Raw genomic sequence first — 16655 nt, 5'->3', positions numbered from 1 at the left:
TCAACTGGGACCTTAGGTTCATGTCACACTACAGGTGACCCCATTGCACTATATACTCTCTCACACATACAACCTTGCATACTCACACACTCATGCCGACCTTCTGTCATACACATGCTCTCTCTCATACACACACACATACACCCCTCACACTCATACCCACGCACACCCCCTCACAGGCCTATACTCCATTACACTCACACACACTTTACCAAGCATGTACATGCAAACCCACACTCTCTTACATCCACTCACATGCACACAATCACTCTCTCTCATGTATGCGCACACATATAAGTCTATGGGGTGAATTTGCATTTGCAGAATTATATTTGCAGATACATTCTAATTTGCACATTGACTGTAGGCAATGCATTAAAGGTGTGAGGTTAGAGTCTGTCTGTATCCCAATCTTGAGTCAAACTGGGGTTCTATTTCCAAAATGGAATTTACAAAATATTACATGGATTGACTGCAGGCAGTCAATGCAGGTGGTCAATCCATGTAATATTTTGTAGACTCCACTTTGGAAATAGAACCTGTCTGACTCAAGATTGGGATGTAGACAGACTCTAATTTCACACCTTTAATGCTTTGTCTGAGCTGAAATGTCACCATTTTTTAATAAAACCTTAAGTTCCCTTGAGAATGTGACTTAAAAGAATTTCTGGAATTTGCATATTAATGAACCAAAACCTGTAATCCATTCTAAAAGATGAAAAACTTAACAGCAATCGAGGTTTGTTCAATGTGTTATTTCAGTTACATGACACTGTAAACTTTTGCTGTAAATTCTTTATCTTATGATCCTGTTCCACAGCTACCTGATGAAGGGGCAGTGCTCCAAAGCTAGTGCTTCCAAATAAACCTGTTGGACTATAACCTGGTGTGTGATTTTTAACTTTGTCCACCCCATTCCAACACCAGCACCTCCACATCATGGCTCTGCTGCAGTCTCCAACACAGCGCCACCTCTGGCCAGCTACCGGCAGTATTGCAGTCTCCAGGTACAGTTGTACTCCTGTCGACTTGAAATTGTTGCACTGCAAAGGAAGCCATTCAGCTTTATGTGTCTGCACAGCCTCCCTGGTATTCCCCTCTAGCCCTGCACGTTTCTCCTTTTCAAATAATAATACAATTCCTTCTTGAATCCTCCAATTGAAACTCTCAGGCAGTGCATTTTCAATCCTAAAAGTGAAAAAGTTTTTCCTCATGTTGCCATTACATATTTTGTCAAAAAGCTTCAAATCCAGAATGTCAGAGATCATTTGTCCTGTCATGTTTGCATGAGCTCTGGGAATATACGTTTTATCCAATAGATATCTCTAATGAACCTCTTCAGATAAATAGCACACTTCTAGAGCAGGTGGGTCGTGAACCTGGGTTTTTTTTAACTTGAGGCTGTTATCATTGCAACACAAGTTTAAAAAGGACACTACCACTGCACCACAAGATCCTATTGCTCTGACCCTTTTCAGGCAAGTCTACTTCCCTTTTGAATGCTTTGCTTTAATCTGCGTCCACCACACTCTCAGACAGTGCATTCCATATGCTAGCATTTTCTGTAGGAAATGTTTGTTCATGTTGCTAACAGTCACTGTTCCTTCTGCAGCCATTTAAAAACCCTCTGATGTATAAACATTGGGAGTTATGGAAGAAACAATATACTATATGTCAAAGGGAAAACACTGGTTTGCTTTGTCAGTTTTGCTGATGACAACCCAATGATGCAGATGATTTTGATTTGATGTGATTTTGTCTTGATTTATTGTGGTCACATGTACTGAAGTACAGTGAAAAACTTTGGTTGCCAGGCAGATCATAACAAGCAAGGTCATAGAGATCAAAGGGTGCTGAGAGTGAGGCATACAGGTTACACTGCAAAGGAAGGTGCACAAAGCAAGATCAGCATTAACAAGATCAACATTAATTGAAGTTAGAGAGTCCATTCATTAGTCTAGTAACAGCAGGTGGTATGTGTATTCAAGCTTCTGTATTTTCTGCCTGATGGAAGAGATTGTGGGACCGCATAACCAGAATGGGAGGGGTCTTTGATGATATTGGCAGTCTTTCCGCGACAGTGAGAAGTGTAAATGGAGTCCATGGGTGGAAGGTTAGATCTGGGCTATGTACACAACCTTCTGTAGTTTCTTATGGTCCTAGCCAGAGCATTTGCAATACCAGGTAATTATATAGTATGCTTTCTATGGTGCATTTGTATAAGTTGCTGAGGGACCTTATGGACATGCCAAGTTTCCTCAGCCCTTGAAGGAAGCCGAGACATTATTGTACCTTCTTGACCATTACATCTACGTGGGAAGTCCATGACAGGCTTTTGGTTATTGTCACTCCTAGGAAGCTCTTAACCTTCTCAACCTCCTCTCTGTTGATGTAGATGAGGGCAAGTTCTCCTTTCCTTCTGAAGTCGATGATCAGTTATTTTATTTTGCCAACATTGAGAGAGAGGCTGTTATCATTGCAAAACAACATCAAGCCCTCTATCTCCTTTCTGTATTCTGATTTATTGTTGTTTGATATCTGTCCTATCACATTGATGTAATCAGCAAACCTATAGATGGTGTTCACTCGGAATTTTGCTACACAGTCGTCGGTGTATAGGAATATACTAGGGCACTGAGAATGCAGCCTTGGGGGATCCAATGTTAAGGGTTATCATGAAGAAGGTGAGGTCGTCTCCCTTCACTGATTGTGTCTGTGGGTCAGGAAGCTGAGGATCCAGTTACAGAGGGCAAAACTGAGACCTGGGTCTCAGAGTTTTGAGATCAGTCTGGAGGGTATAATGGTGTTGAAAGCGGAGCTGTAGTCAATGAGTAGGAGTCTGACGTATATGCCTTTGTTGTTCAGATGTTCCAGGGATGAGTGTTAGGCTACAGAAATGGTGTCCACTATGGACCTGTTACATTGGGAGGCAAGTCGCAGAGGAGCGAGGCAGGCTGGGTGGCTCGAGTTGATGTGGGCCATGAACAGCCTCTCAAAGCACTTCATGATTATGAAGGTTAGAGTCACTGGGTGGTAGTCATTAAGGCACATTGCATTTGCTTTCTTAGGTACAGGGATGACGGTGGTCTTCTTGAAGCAGGTGGGGACTTCGGCTTGTAGGAGGGAGAGGTTGAAGTTATCAGTGATTACCTCCACCAGATGGTCCACACACAATCTAAGTGCACAGCTGGAGACTCCATCCAGGCCGATTGCTTTCATTGGGATGACTCTCAAGAAGACTGATCTGATGGCTACACCGGTAACGGAGGGAACAGTTACCTCTGGGGATATCGGGGCAGGTGACACCACACCCTGACACCGAGCACAGAAATCACTGACCAAGTCAGGGAGGGATGTGTCTTTGTCTGCTATCTTGCTTGGCTCCATTTTATATCCTGTTATGTTTTTTAGGCCTTGCCACAGGAGGCAGGTCTTTGTATGGTCGGGTGGAGCCACTAACTTGGTCTGGTACTGCCTCTTGGAATCTCTGATGCCTTTGCAGAGATCACATCTGAACTTTCTGCATATGTCTGGGTCATCTGACTTGAATGCTGCACGCGTAGCCTTCAGTAGACAGTGGATTTCTCAGTTCATCCAAGATTTCCGGTTGGGGAACACCGGATTGACTTCTTTGGCACACAAGTAATGACGTCTGTGATTGAGGGGTCATATTCATGGAGGTTTTCCACTGAGAACTTGAATATGGTCTAATCCATTGATTCCAAGCAGTCTTGGAGTTGCTCTTCTGCTGCCTCAGACCAGCATTGTATTACTTTCTGTCAAGGAGGAATGCTATGAATTTCATCTCCTGCTTGTAAGCTGGGAGGAAGGACACATTGTCGTGATCTTGTTTTCCAAAATGTGGGCAGGGGATGGAGCAATTGGCATCTTTGGTGGTTATGTGGCAGTGGTCCAGGATGTTCAGTCCTCGAGAGGAGCAGGAGATGTGTTGGTGGTATTTTGGCAGCATCCTCTTGAGGTTGCCCTGGTTGAAGTTGCCAGCCATGAAAAATAAGGCCTCAGGGGATGTTGTCTCCAGAGTGTTTGCTGTGGTGAAATTTCATCCAGGGCATTCTTCACACCCGCCAGGGGTGGTATGTACATTGCTGTCGGGATGGTGGGGGTGAACTCGTGTAGCATGGAATAGGGGCGGCCTTTCACTGTAAGGTATTCTAGGTCCGGGGAACAGTGGCTTACCAGGATCGCCACGTCTGAACATCAGGAGGTGTTGATCAGGAAGCTGACCCCTCCGCCCTATGCCTTACCCACGGACACCGTGCAGTCCATGCGATGTCTAGAGGACCTCTCAGTTTGCAAGGCACAGTCAGGTATGGCAGGAGTGAGCCATGTTTCCATGAAACAGAGCACACAGCAGTCTCTTAGTTCCCTCTGGAAGGTAAGTCTAGATCTGAGTTCATCCATTTTCTTTTCAATACCTTGGACATTTGCCAAGGGGGGGTGGAGTCGTAGATATGAGAATGATATGAGAATTTAAAGAAGAGGTTAAATAGTGTCAATGTAAAATTTGAAAGAAATATGGGGAGGGGTGTGGTGTAATGAGAATGGACATGATAATAAAATGGCGATGTATATCATGATGCAACAGTGATGTTAGTGATCATGAGCAAGAGATTATGAAGAAAATCAGCATTAGTGAGAGACATTGACAGAGGACAATATTATGTACAATGGTATAAATAAAAGAGTTTCCAGATATCTGTTACAATCAGATAAAAGCCACTCATACGTGAGGGAAAGCCATTACAGGCCATAAACTGCAAAGAAGAGACAGGGCTAGTTAACTCTTCACAGTGTGCAGAATAGAACTTTTAACCAAGAATGTCATGGCAACATAAATCAGCACATCCTACAGTTATTGTGTTATATTTACCCAAGAATTGTGCTACTGTTGATGTATGGTGTAAGTCAGTGATTAACTATGGTATACACCCAAACATTCTCTCCAAGAATGTCATCAATCCTACCCACTCAGCCAACCCACTAACTGCACGCCTGACCTGACCACACCCTGTGTATCCGACCAGTCATTGAAAGGATTGGAAGAGAGATGATATTTAATAGACAACTAATCATCCCATAAATTCTGTAGAGCCTTACCCTGCTGAAAATATTGAAAGCTCCAGTAATATTCACAAAAGAAAGCCAAAAAGGCACATCTGCCCTCCTTACTTCTCTTGCAGCTGGCATATGGAGAAGAATGTTGTCACTATAGACCTGCCATCACAGAAATGTATTTCTTGATATGTTTGATCTGCAAATAGATGACCAAACAGGTACATAGTAAAAACCTTCACAGAGAGGAAAATTGAACTAGTAGTGAGTAGTGTTGGTATGCTAGAATGAAAACACATACAGTAATGGCACAGGCTTTATTTAGCTCGGACGTTGTTCTGAAATATTGTTGTACTAACCTTTTACAAAATATATACTGAGCATTCTAAGCATCACTTCTGACCCTTAAACTTCTATATTATAGTGTACAATCACATTTACATCAGCAAGGGCATAAAACTATCGTATGAAAAGAAAGCTAAAAATACATGCAGAAGCAAATATATTATTAGAATATCAACTGAATGTTATACAAAGAAAATAAGCTTTTAAACGCAGACAGTAGCAATTTATTGTAAATACTATTGACGACACTTTACTTCAGGAAGAAAATATGCTAAGTGCTTGTTTTTAACTTTGGAGCAATATCACTTGTATTTTACCAAGTAGAAACCCTTTGTCACAAAGTAACAAGATTCACTTAACTCCTGGAAGCTGTTTAATCTTGCTGATAGTTCCAATAATAAGCGTTTGTATAACTACAACATCCATTTACTAATACATTAGGTCTTCAGGTGTGACATTTGCTTCCTCTGTTTTGGTCTTCAGTTTTGGGAAATGCACTCCACTGATGCTGACTACTAACATGTTGGCTACATGCACAACCGCACTTGCCACGCACAACCAGAAAGAGGTATCAAAGTATTCCTGAAGGATAATGAATTTAAAAACATGTTCATGAAAATTGGCAATTCTCTCTGTATGCCGATGAAGCCTCACAGCAGAAATAAAGCACACAATTGCAAACAGTCCACATAGACCTGCAAAAGAAAACCAGTGTAAATGCAACATAGAATTAGAAGAAAATAATAGCAAACTGTTGTAAATGCCGGAGATCTAAAATAAAAACAGAAAATGCTGGAGAAACTCAGAGGTCTGGCAGCATTTGTAGAGGGAGAAACAGAGTTAATGTTTTCAATCCAATATGACTGTTCTTAAGTTCCAACCTTTGTTAATGCTGTGTTTCTTTTGATAGAATTAAAAGGTTTTGCTCAAATAGAATTGGATTCATGGATGGGGAGTCATGCTTCCCATCCAGCAGGGCCAGACACTGTCTATGGGGCTTACTCACCCTGGAGGTCACTGGAATGGTCTTTGACATATGGCAAATCAATATGGAGAGATCAAAGGGAAGTAACGTTTGTTCATGAGACCTAGTGTGCAGCCTTACAAAATATTTAATAGACACAAAAAGTACTTTTTTTCACTTTTGGCATCTGGCAATACTGACAAGATCCCATTTATTTCCCACCCTCGCTGCCCTGAGAAGGTATCATGGGCCTTGAAATTGTATCGCTGTCGTCCTCGTGTTAGTGGAATTGTCACATTTTCACCCAGCAGCAATAAAGGAACAGTGGTATATCTGCTTAAGGTTTGGTGGTGCACAGTAATGAATTTTAAAAATATTTTTAAAGCTATATATAAAGACATTAGAGAAGTCTATTTAAAGCAACACTTCACTGAGTATGCCAATATAGAGTCCCTGTCAAACAGTGAAACTCAATCTACATACATACCCACAGAACCCTGTGAAACCTGCAAATTCTTTTTAATATCAAGTGGGATTACAGCCCCCTTGTATGAACCAACATGCATTGTGTAATCTGTAATAAAACATGAGAAACCCTAATCTGAGAAACAGGTGAACTTCTTCCACAGATTTGTTTTTTATAAGGCAGAATTTGAGTAGATGATTATATTCCCCACAGAGTGGAAACAGGCCCTTCGGCGCAACAAGTCCACACCAACCCTCTGACGAGTAACCCACTCAGACCCATTCACCTATCACTATGGGCAATTCACCTGACCTGCACATCTTTGGAAGGAAACCAGAGCACCTGGAGGAAACCCACGCAGACACAGGGAGAACATGCAAACTCCACACAGTCAGTTGCCTGAGACTGGAATTGAACCTGGGTTCTTGGTGCTACGAGGCAGCAGTGCTAATTGCTGAGCCACTGTACCGCCCCTTCCTTCATAATAGCAACCAGTCTGGTAATACAATGCATGTGACTAGTTTTGTAACTGTTAAAATAGTTCTTTTATAGCTATAAGTTACTATTTGTAGAATCATTTTGTTTCTTAGAATAAAATCAAAAGACTTTTAAAATAGAAATCTTCTAGCTTTTAAACAAGTGCACAATTAATAACTGCAATTAGAGTGAAAAGTATTGTGGTTGCATTGCAATTTAAAGTTATACAAAATGTCCAGAGATTATTATCATGCCAGCAACTTAACCCAGCTACAAAATTATGAAGTATCACGTCAAGGATTTAACTATCACATTATATGAGCAAAATTTCAACCTGGAAGGAGTTTTTTTGGTGTTGAAATGTTTAAACTGTTTAATTTAAGAATGATGTGGAGGTACTGGTGTTGGATTGGGGTGGACAAAGTTAAAAGTCACACAACACTAGGTTATACCAACAGGTTTATTTGAAGGTAGAAACTTTCAGAGCATTGCTCCTTCATCAGGTAGCTACCAGACTAGCTATCTGATGAAGGAGCAGCGCTCTGAAAGCTTATGCTTTCAAATAAACCTGTTGGACTATAACCCAGTGTTGTGTTATTTTTAACTATATTAAGAATGGATGAATTATGCAGATTTTTCTATTCTGCAAATAATGTATGCATCTCAGCTTAGAGAATGCTTTGTTACAAAGCTTCAACTTCAAATATGGATTAAATGAGCTATTTTTATCTTAATATAAATGTAACACTTACTACTAATGAGGTTTGGTCATGTTAGCAATAGAATATAATAGGGTGGGAACAACTTAAGGATGCACTTACTTGCAATTGAGGTCCAAAGGTAGATGCCCATTGGTCCTTTTATGGCTTGGTAAGGAATTTTCACTGCATTGTAAATACAAAACCCAAAACTGACCACAGAAAATGTAATCGCTAGGCAGATAAAAAATATAACCAAAATATGAACAGCTGCATTCAGCGTTTTCACCAGCTGTGGAAAAACTGAAAATATAGATTAGAAAAGACAATAGCCAGACAAAAAATATAGTAGCTTGTGCATGCATCTTCTTGCAAGAACATTTATATTGATGTGCAAATAGAATCTGTCAGGCTAGTGACATCACAATAATATTCAAATTGGGTGTAGTTGCCTCTGGCTTTAAATGTTAAACTTTTACGATTCCATTTTCTTTCATGTCGAGGTTAAAATTTAAACTATTAATTATTTTCCATTTTTATAGAAATTGTCCATTGTTCGTCCCAAATATCACTGAGTTAGTCAATAAGTTAGAGAATGTTGCGGCACGGTGGCACAGTGGTTAGCATTGCTGCCTCACAGCGCCAGAGAGCCAGGTTCAATGCCCACCTCAGGCAACTGTCTGTGTGGAGTTTATACATTCTCCCCATGTCTGCGTGGGATTCTTATGGGTGCTCTGGTTTCCTCCCACAGTCCAAAAATGTGCAGGTTAGGTGAATTGGCCATGCTAAATTGCCCATAGTGTTAGGTGTAGGGGAATGGGTCTGGGTGGGATGCTCTTCGGAGGGTCGGTGTGGACTTGTTGGGCCGGAGGGCCTGTTTCCACATTGTAAGTAATCTAATGTAGTACAAGTAGGTCCGAGGTTTCATCCGTCTAATCAGTGCTGAGTTAGCTGCTATTATTTAGGGCAGGACCAAACTGCTTCAAATCAGAGTGCTTACTGCCATAGGTTATGGGGAAAAAAATGGCCAGGATTTCTACTCCAAAGAATACAACCACACAACCATTTTTACCAGTTTCTTGATGGAATGTAAATGGAAAATAAGAAAAAATTGATAATTAATTAGTTAATCATCTTGTACTGTCCTTACTGATGATGAATTATACAATAACAATAGTGACAGCTGTGGAGAAATCTTCAGTGCTTTACCTTTTGGCTTGGAAAACTGATTTTATCTTATTAAGGAAAAAGCATCAAATAAGATCAACAGCATTGTATGTATTAGCGAACAGATGGGGAAATTGTTGGGAATAGGTAATGATTTGTTTTGGCCATCGTGAATTCCTACATAAATTCAGAGCTTCTCAGCTGAATGAAAATGGTTTCACACTGTACACCTCTGAACTTTATGGCAACCAGATTTTTTTTAGAAATAAAGCAGTAGACAGAGCTTGAAAGTCCATTTCCGGCACTTCTGGCCCGTACCAAAGTTAATGGCAAAGTGTAGCTTAGAAATTTCTGTGGCCAAGGTACCATGCCATTGATTTAACCAGGACATTAACTTATTTATTTTAAATATGATAATGCCTCTCTAAAATAAAAGCAGGAGAAAGTAATTTAAAAAATATTTTAGTACCTGACTGCTAAAAACTTGTATTCTCAACAGTAACATTAAGACATACATCGTTTATAACTTTTTCATCAACAATAAATGATCCAGTTTTGTTTTTAATGTCTTGATATCGCCTATCCCCTGGCAATCTGTTCCTCATCTCTGGTTTCCCCATGTAAAAGAATTATATTCAAACTCTCTATTTACCATTCATTTCTTAGGGTGAGTCCATGTTGCAGGTTCCAGAGGTGTTTGTAATCCCTGACAATTTTTAGTGTTTATTTTCATGATAACTCTCAAATTGCTGTGATAACACATTCTTTGAGATTTTTTCTCTAGTGCAAAAATTTTCATTTTTCTTTATTTTACTTTCTCGCTCAGGTGTGACATTCCCACTAACAGCTTAGTTCTCTCCTCTACAGCTTCTTTGTAACCTGCACAGGCAGGGTACAGTGACCAGTGCTGTCCAGAGTTTTCACGATAAACCTGGACCTGTTACCTGCGTATCTCACAGTTACTTGTAGGATTTAGAGTCACTGTCATACTACATGGAAACAGATCCTTCAGTCCAATTGCCCATGCCAACAAGGTATCCTAAACTGAACTAGACACATTTGCCTGCATTTAGTCCGTATCCCTCTAAATCTTTCCTATTCATTTAAACTATACTCCTTTGACTAAGTGCTTTTCCTTCCCTTTTCTTCCTTCAGAAACTGAGCTTATGATCTCATCAAATTATTCAGCAACATTCCTAGACCGTCTCCTATGTTGTGTCCCATAATCTTTTGCATTTTGTGGGAGAATAGAAAGTACAGTAGTCAACTGAAAAAGGAAATTAAAAAAGTAAAAATAATTGCTCACAAAATTAAGGTAAATCCAACAATATTTTGTCGATACATTAAGAGCAAGAGGATGGCTACGAAAAGGATTAAGCCTATACAGAGGATGTAGGCAGGGCTTTTAATGAGTATTTTGTCTCTGTCTTCACAAAGGAGAGGGTTGATGTAGACATTTTTGTTCAAGAGGAAGAGGATAAACTATTAGATAAAGTAAATATAATGAGAAGGAAAATACTGGAGGGGCTCACCTTCTTGAAGGTAGATAATTGGGGCTAGATGAATTGTAACCTAAGCTGTTAAAGGAAACAAGGGACGAAGAGTCATCTAGACTTGAAACGTTAGCTTGCTTTTTTTCCATGGATGCTGCCTGACCCACTGTGATCTCCAGCATTTTTTGTTTTCAGAGTAAATAACAAATGCTCTAAGGATCATTTTCCAATCCTCACTAGATACAAAAGAAGTACAAAGGAAGTACTTCTGTTGTGCAATGTTGGACCATCATTCAAAATAAGAGTGATAGGCCAAATCATTATAGGTTGGTCAATCTATCACTGTTATTTGGAAAGGCACGGTTTAATTATGGATAGTCAAAATTGTTTTGTCAAGTGAGAGTCTTAATATATTTTTCAGACAGTAACAAAAAGGATTGATGGGGGTAATGCAGTGGATGTTGTCCACATAGATTTTAGTAAGGCATTTGACAAAGTCCCACATGACAGACTACTCAGAATAATTAAAGCCCATTGGATAAAGGGAATGTGGCGTGTTGGATCCACAGTTGGCTCAGTGACAGAGAGCAAAGGGTAAAAGGTCAATGGACATTTTTGTAAATGGAAAACAGTTTCCTGTATGTTCCAGAGGACCCAGTTCTCAATTCTTTGCTGTATGTGGCAGAAAAGTATAGGAATGCTTTCCTTCATTTGGTAAGATATTAAGTACAAAAACATGGACGTAATACTGGAGCTATATGAGACACTGGTTAGGCCACAGCTGGAGGTTTGTGTACAGTTCTGGTCACCAAGGATAGACTAAATTGTTTTAGACACTGTACGGAGAAGATTTACAACAATGTTGCTAAAAGTTGAAATTTACAGCTATGATGGAAGATTGGATAGGCTAAGGTGTTTTTTTTAAAACACAGGAGGCTGAGCTTATTTGAAGTGTACAGAATGATGAGAGGTTTCGTAGTGTGCTCAGGGAAGATCTATTTCCTCTGGCAGAGAGGTCAGTTGAGCGTTTGAAGTATTAAAGGGGACATAAGGAAACTCCTTTTCACTCAGGAGGTGGTGCATGTCTGCAATTCACTGCCCATTTTGGTGGCTGAGGTGGAAAACGTTAACCCATTTAAAAGGAACCTGAAGCTGCAACAGAAGTACTGGAACTTGCAAGGTCATAGACCAGGTCCTGGTAAGTAAGATAATGAAGGATGAATAGTTTATGTAGCCAGAGCTGGCAAGATGGCTGAGAAGCTCCTTTCTGTGTTGTTACATTTTTATGGTACTATGGTTCTACATTACCCTTTCTTGTTCCCCTGAAACAGTATGAAGGCGTAATAAGGGAAAATCAATGACATAGAATTAAAGATGAGAGGATTACAGAGTACCAGGTGCACTGTCACTGGCACAGGGCCAATGATGTAAATTCTATGACCAAGAATTTTCTCAGTGTTGGTCACACTCCATTGGCCTTAGTTGACCAGGAGCACTGTGAAACTCATTTATGTGACTCATTCAATGAAGTACTGGCAGCAAGATGGCAGCAGCTCCAAAGAATTTCCCAGATGCTATGAGGCACATAACATATTGGATTGGAAATCCAACATATGAGGCAGATCATTGACTTTACATTCTGCTCGCGTGAAAAGTTAAGTCAGTCTGTTGGTTGGGGAATTAATGCAATGTTGGTTTTACAATCTCCGCTGATTTTATTCACCATTAAAGTTAGCAAATAATATTATGGTGGATCAGAAGCATATTGTACTTGATTCTATGGGTTTCTATCCAAAAAGCTACCTTAATAACATCGCCTGTGTGCCTTATCACTATGCTGTGTCCACAGGAGGTATAATCTTACAATTATCATCCAATTCCCTGTCCAAATTATGTGATTTCTTTGAGAAATCAAAGTTGAAAATCACACAACACCAGGTTATAGTCCAACAGGTTTAATTGGAAGCACACTAGCTTTCGGAGCGACGCTCCTTCATCAGGTGATTGTCCTGATGAAGGAGCATCGCTCCAAACGCTAGTGTGCTTCCAATTAAACCTGTTGGACTATAACCTGGTGTTGTGTGATTTTTAAACTTTGTACACCCCAGTCCAACACCGGTATCTCCAAATTTTGATAAATCAGGTTGCTTTGTTCTTATTTTAAAGCAGCAATTGCTGTGGGGGGTGGGGGGCATTGGCGGGATGGGGGCGGGGGAAATACTACTGAATAATATTAAGTTAAAAATGAAATCTAATGAAGTCTGCATTGCAAGTTATGGAGGTAACTTTCCACTGTGTGGGTAGTAGTCGGCAGAGAGAAGCATTCAGCCATTGTAGAACACATGAAGCCTGATTATCATTCAGGGTAAAGACAAGAACAATATCTGCATGGTATCCAATTTTTTTTCTCACTTTCATTATTTTTCTGAACTTAACTGTGCAAAAACAATTTCAAAATGATATATATTTTTGCTATAGATCAAATGCAATAACTGCAATACATGGTTGGTAGTTTTACAAGCTACACTGGATTTTGGATGCTCGTTTTAAGTAATCCGCCTGTTATCTAAAAAGCAATTTCTTCTTCAAGTCAACTTATTTGTTTAATACAAATTAATTTTCATTTGTATGCAGAAAATACCATGCGGTTTTACCAAGCTGTATGTTTCACTGATATTTAATGGTGGCATGTATCCTCTTCAGGCACAGTAAAGCTAAATGTCAAATGGAATAATCTTCAATTGATCTCGTTTTAAATTGTGACCACTTCAGCTATTTTTTCACTTGATTAAGTCGCAAACAACGGATCTTAAAAATATGCACATTGATGGATGAAAATAACCTTTTACAATTTAATTTGATTCTGGGTTTCCTTCAAATGAAGTGTTTAAAAAAAACTTGGATACATGAATAACTCTCATTACATAGTAAAAGTTCATTTCTGATGTAAAATGAAATATAACTGTTTTTTTGTTTTTGGTTGTGCTGTTCCTGATGAGGAATGTCAGTGTTCGCAAGGAGCATCCCCAAGCAGGTATGATCACCAGATAAATACCCCTTGTTTTATCTTGTGAAGAACAGCTTGGTTACGATTGTTCAGTGAGACTGACAATTTGATGTCACTTTGTGCTAAATTTTCCAATTTAGCACAGTGAGCTATTATATTCAAATGGAAATAGTTTCAGACTTCATAAACAAACATTTCATATTAGATTTTAACCATTTTGAGACAAAAGGGAACGTTCATCCTAGCATTGTCTCATTCTATCCTGGGCTTCAGTCATGTGAAAGGTGAATGTGTTAACTCAATGTGTCACACACCCAATCACATAGCAAACTAAACACAACAAAACCAATTTCTTCAAATATGACATAATTACTTGTGATTTTAGAGCACCGTCCTCCAAGACCACAATGTCGAATCTTTCTTCCCTGGAATAGTCCATAGTAAAGTTGTCCCATAAACTTTACCATCTCTGGATCAGTGGCATTTACAATATCAGCCCCAGTTTTGCACAGAATAGAAGCAGTCACCCATCGCGTTGACCCCAGTGCCACAGTCAGCAGGATTATGGAAACGAAACTTACAATAGCAGCTATGGAAAAGAGAGCTTTCTTCAAGTGATTGGGCATCACATCAAATATAATTTAAAAACCTGTTTGTGAATTTCTTACTAAATGACGGCTCATTGAGATCTTCCAGGTGCAAGTGACGATAAGTTGTTTTTGCACAAATTCTTTTCCTAGCCAGCTCCCAGCCAAATTTTGATCCTTGAAAATTCACGACTGAAGTAATAAAATGATTCAAAACAAACCGATTTGGATATATGTTATCCAATGTTCCATTCGTCATGTTACTGTTCCATTCAATTGTTATTCATATTTTCTTCTATGTTTCTTATAATTTTTAGTGCAATTCTCCAAAATAGAAGATATAATAATCAGTGTCTTCTCCTAAATGTACACATCCCCTCAACGTTGCTAATATGGGAAATAATTAATACAGAAAGTTCGAACTGACCCTTGTTTGACAAGATTAACTGTCAGCACGTCAATGCTTCCAATTTAACTTATTCAGCATCAATAACACCAGGCCAGGATATGTTCTGTGCAATAGTAGAGTGGATATTGGAATGACTGTAAAAGAAAAGAGAAAATAGCAATAAGGTGCAAAACTTTTAGAAGAATTCACTTCTCAGAAGTGCTTATAGACTAAAGACTGCGGTCATATATCAAAATTGGAAACAACTTTCAGTGTAAGGAACTCATCTTCAATTGAAGCTCTAGCACACTGAGGAAAGATTGAGAGAATTTAAATCTCCATAGCCCAAAATGAAAGATCTTTATTTTTCCCCAGGATCAGCATGATCTTGATGAGCATAAAATACACACAAAAGAAGTGGGGAATAAGTTTATAAATTGTACCAGCTCCCATCAGTTTATATTAATGAGGTAGCTCTTTAACAGCAGGGTAATGATTGAACTGAATAATACAACAGTGTCACATTCTGAGTAAAGCTTCTATAGGGGTATCACATTTGTTACTGACTTTGATTTATTTATACTTTCATGGGATGTGGATGTCACTGGTGAGGCCAACATTGATTGCCCATCTCAGAGTATAGTTAAAAGTCAACCATATTGCTGAGGTGTGGAATCATATATAGGTCAGACCAAGTGAGGATGGCAGATTTCCTTCTCTAAAAGACATTACCACATTTTACAAAATTGACAGCGATTACAAGGTTGCCATTAAGCTAACTTTTTATATCAGATTTTGAAAAATTGAATTCAAATTTCACCATCTGCTATAGTAAAATTCACACCGATGTCCACAGAACATTTACCTACAGTTCTGAATCACTAATCCAGTGACAATATCAATACACCACTACCTCAGAATTATAAATTATCCACATTTATTAGTAAATACTGGAATTCACATATAAATTTGCCATCACGATTTTACAGTTCTTTGAATAGAGATCAAACAGTCCTTTCCTTGTCTCACAATGCATTGATCTCCTGTCAGACAATTCAGTTCAATTGTTTATCAGCAGGCAAATGTTTGCTGACCAGACCATCCTTGCCTGTTGGTCACATGCCAGAAACCTACCTATCATTGGGATGATAAAATACATTGGGAATTTAAGGAATAATGATTTTAAAAGTAAGTAGCCTACTTATTTATTTAAGAACTTACCTTTCACTGTGTAATCCAAAATCCATTGTGCTCAAATTGATCTTTGTGAACTGTGTTTCTTTCTCAGGAACACAGTCCAGCTTCACTGTAGCTGAAAAACCCACATAAAATATCTTAGTGTGGCGCAAATCAAACACTTTGGAGTCACGGTACCCAAAGGCATTTTTCTTTAAGAAGTCAATCTTCATCAAATGAACACTAGAAGTGAATGTGTAATCTGACTATTAGCGATTCATTAGGACAGGAATCTTAAAGCAGCACATGTGACCATCTCCTAGGTTACTGTGCTGCTGTTCTCGCTGCCTATGCTTATCAAGAGATGTATAAATAATGAAAATTCTGCAATAAGATAGGCACTGTGGCAAATACCAAATAAAATTAACTTTGACATAATAGTAGCTTTTTTTGTTTAAGCAAGGTTATTAACTTTGAAATTCTGCATCTTCTCTTTCAATCCCTGTTTTGTAAAAGTTCAAGTTCCCAAATAATAGATTTGGAAAAACAATCTAGCAGCAGAACATTCCCTTTCTAGCCTGGTTACATTAACGTTATGTAACTAATCTAAATGCAGTTCGAACACAGTTGACCAGCCATGGTGTAAATTAATCTGATGAATCACAAGCAACTGTAGATTTGTACATTTGAAGAATAGAGCTGTTCAATGAAGTTGGACTTTAAAGTTTAGGAAGGAAGGAAATTATTTTGCTTCATTATTGTGATGTGCAACAATTATGAGAAAATTTAATTAGTTTTGACACAGTTTGCGTAC

General features: G+C 39.0%; 1 protein-coding gene across 1 annotated transcript; it reads right to left on the bottom strand.

Annotated features, from left to right (window-relative positions):
• Nucleotides 1–5471: 5471 nt before the first annotated feature.
• On the bottom strand, nucleotides 5472–16269 carry clrn2 (clarin 2). Its single transcript, XM_043694338.2, has 4 exons — nucleotides 15887–16269; nucleotides 14064–14820; nucleotides 8147–8326; nucleotides 5472–6113 (listed from the first exon to the last, which is right to left on the bottom strand). Exons 2-4 carry the CDS (start codon nucleotides 14314–14316, stop codon nucleotides 5848–5850), a joined length of 699 nt encoding a protein of 232 aa, XP_043550273.1. The 5' UTR covers nucleotides 14317–14820; nucleotides 15887–16269; the 3' UTR covers nucleotides 5472–5847.
• Nucleotides 16270–16655: the final 386 nt, after the last annotated feature.

The sequence above is a fragment of the Chiloscyllium plagiosum genome, unplaced genomic scaffold (assembly GCF_037043375.1).
Source record: "Chiloscyllium plagiosum isolate Xiang-an unplaced genomic scaffold, Cpla_swu_hap1 HiC_scaffold_1, whole genome shotgun sequence".
In the NCBI taxonomy this organism is placed as follows: Eukaryota; Metazoa; Chordata; class Chondrichthyes; order Orectolobiformes; family Hemiscylliidae; genus Chiloscyllium; species Chiloscyllium plagiosum.
This window is presented reverse-complemented; position numbering and strand designations above follow the sequence as displayed.